Here is a 1,675-nt window from a genome sequence, read left to right on the forward strand (position 1 = left end):
CAGCGAAATGAGTGAACTAACCAGTTTACTTCATTGTTATCGTTCAGCGAAATGAGTGAACTAACCAGTTTACTTCATTGTTATCGTTCAGGGAGATGAGTGAAGTAACCAGTTTACCCATTATTATCGTTCAGGAAGATTAGTGAACTAACCAGTTTATCCATTGTTATCGTTCAGGGAGATGAGTGAACTAACCAGTTTACCCAATGTTATCGTTCAGGAAGATGAGTGAACTAACCAGTTTACCCATTGTTATCGTTCGGGGAGATGAGTGAACTAACAGGTTTACTTCATTGTTATTGTTCAGGAAGATGAGTGAACTAACCAGTTTACCCATTATTATCGTTCAGGGAGATGAGTGAACTAACCAGTTTAATTCATTGTTATCGTTCAGGGAGATGAGTGAACTAACCAGTTTACTTCATTTTTATCGTTCAGGGAAATGAGTGAACTAATCAGTTTACCCATTGTTATCGTTCAGGGAGATTAGTGAACTAATCAGTTTACCCATTGTTATCGTTCAGGGAGATTAGTGAACTAATCAGTTTATCCATTGTTATCGTTCAGGGAGATGAGTGAACTAATCAGTTTACTTCATTGTTATCGTTCAGGGAGATGAGTGAACTAACCAGTTTACCCAATGTTATCGTTCAGGGAGATTAGTGAACTAACCAGTTTACCCATTGTTATCGTTCGGGGAGATGAGTGAACTAACAGGTTTACTTCATTGTTATTGTTCAGGGAGATGAGTGAACTAACCAGTTTAATTCATTGTTATCGTTCAGGGAGATGAGTGAACTAATCAGTTTACTTCATTGTTATCGTTCAGAGAAATGAGTGAACTAACCACTTTACTTCATTGTTATCGTTCAGGGAGATGAGTGAACTAATCAGTTTACCCAATGTTATCGTTCAGGGAGATGAGTGAACTAATCAGTTTACCCATTGTTATCGTTTAGGGAAATGAGTGAACTAACCAGTTTACTTCATTGTTATCGTTCAGGGAGATGAGTGAACTAATCAGTTTACTTCATTGTTATCGTTCAGAGAAATGAGTGAACTAACCAGTTTACCCGTTGTTATCGTTCAGGGAAATGAGTGAACTAACCAGTTTACTCCATTGCTACAATTCAGGAAAATGAATGAGTTAAGCAGTTAACCACACTATTATCACCCAGAGAAGCAAGCGAATTGAGCTGTTTGCTTCACAACCCTCATTAAGAGGCACGTTAGAAATGGTACATAGTGGCAGATGCTGAGGAAAGACCTGTTTCTACAGTACTAGTTAAAGCTATTATTGTGAGAACGTAGAGTAAGTTCCACCTACTTGGGGTATCTGTTTCCTGGCGTGGGACAGTATAGCTGATTCAGTCGCCGAATACAAGGATAACCACGAAGTAAATCGTTCCGAATCTCCCAGCCCAGTGCTAACGAGAGCGCCGCTATCACAAACTAGAATGAACACTACATATTAACATCTAACATTCGCTTGGAAATATAGTACAAGTCATTTAATGATAGAGAGAAACGTTTAAACTGCCGAAAAGTTACGCCTAAAAACTTTTGTAGAAGATTCACATAACTGATATCATTTATTTAACTCGCTTAGTACGTAGGTGCTGATGAGAGAGGTTGTTCTCACAATTAATTTTATCCGAAGAAAGAAACAACAAAA

General features: G+C 38.1%; 1 protein-coding gene across 1 annotated transcript in view; it reads right to left on the reverse strand.

Annotated features, from left to right (window-relative positions):
- The window catches only part of LOC106475463 (protein spaetzle 3-like), a gene marked incomplete at its 5' end in the record, with an annotated part of 17,015 nt that extends 15,563 nt beyond the window's left edge, over positions 1 to 1,452 (reverse strand). The window contains one exon of the mRNA XM_013936145.2: positions 1,328 to 1,452. Coding sequence (XP_013791599.2) covers positions 1,328 to 1,452 — 125 coding nt within the window. The remainder of the gene's footprint in view (positions 1 to 1,327) is intronic.
- Positions 1,453 to 1,675: the final 223 nt, after the last annotated feature.

Source organism: Limulus polyphemus, unplaced genomic scaffold (assembly GCF_000517525.1).
Source record: "Limulus polyphemus unplaced genomic scaffold, Limulus_polyphemus-2.1.2 Scaffold8618, whole genome shotgun sequence".
In the NCBI taxonomy this organism is placed as follows: Eukaryota; Metazoa; Arthropoda; class Merostomata; order Xiphosura; family Limulidae; genus Limulus; species Limulus polyphemus.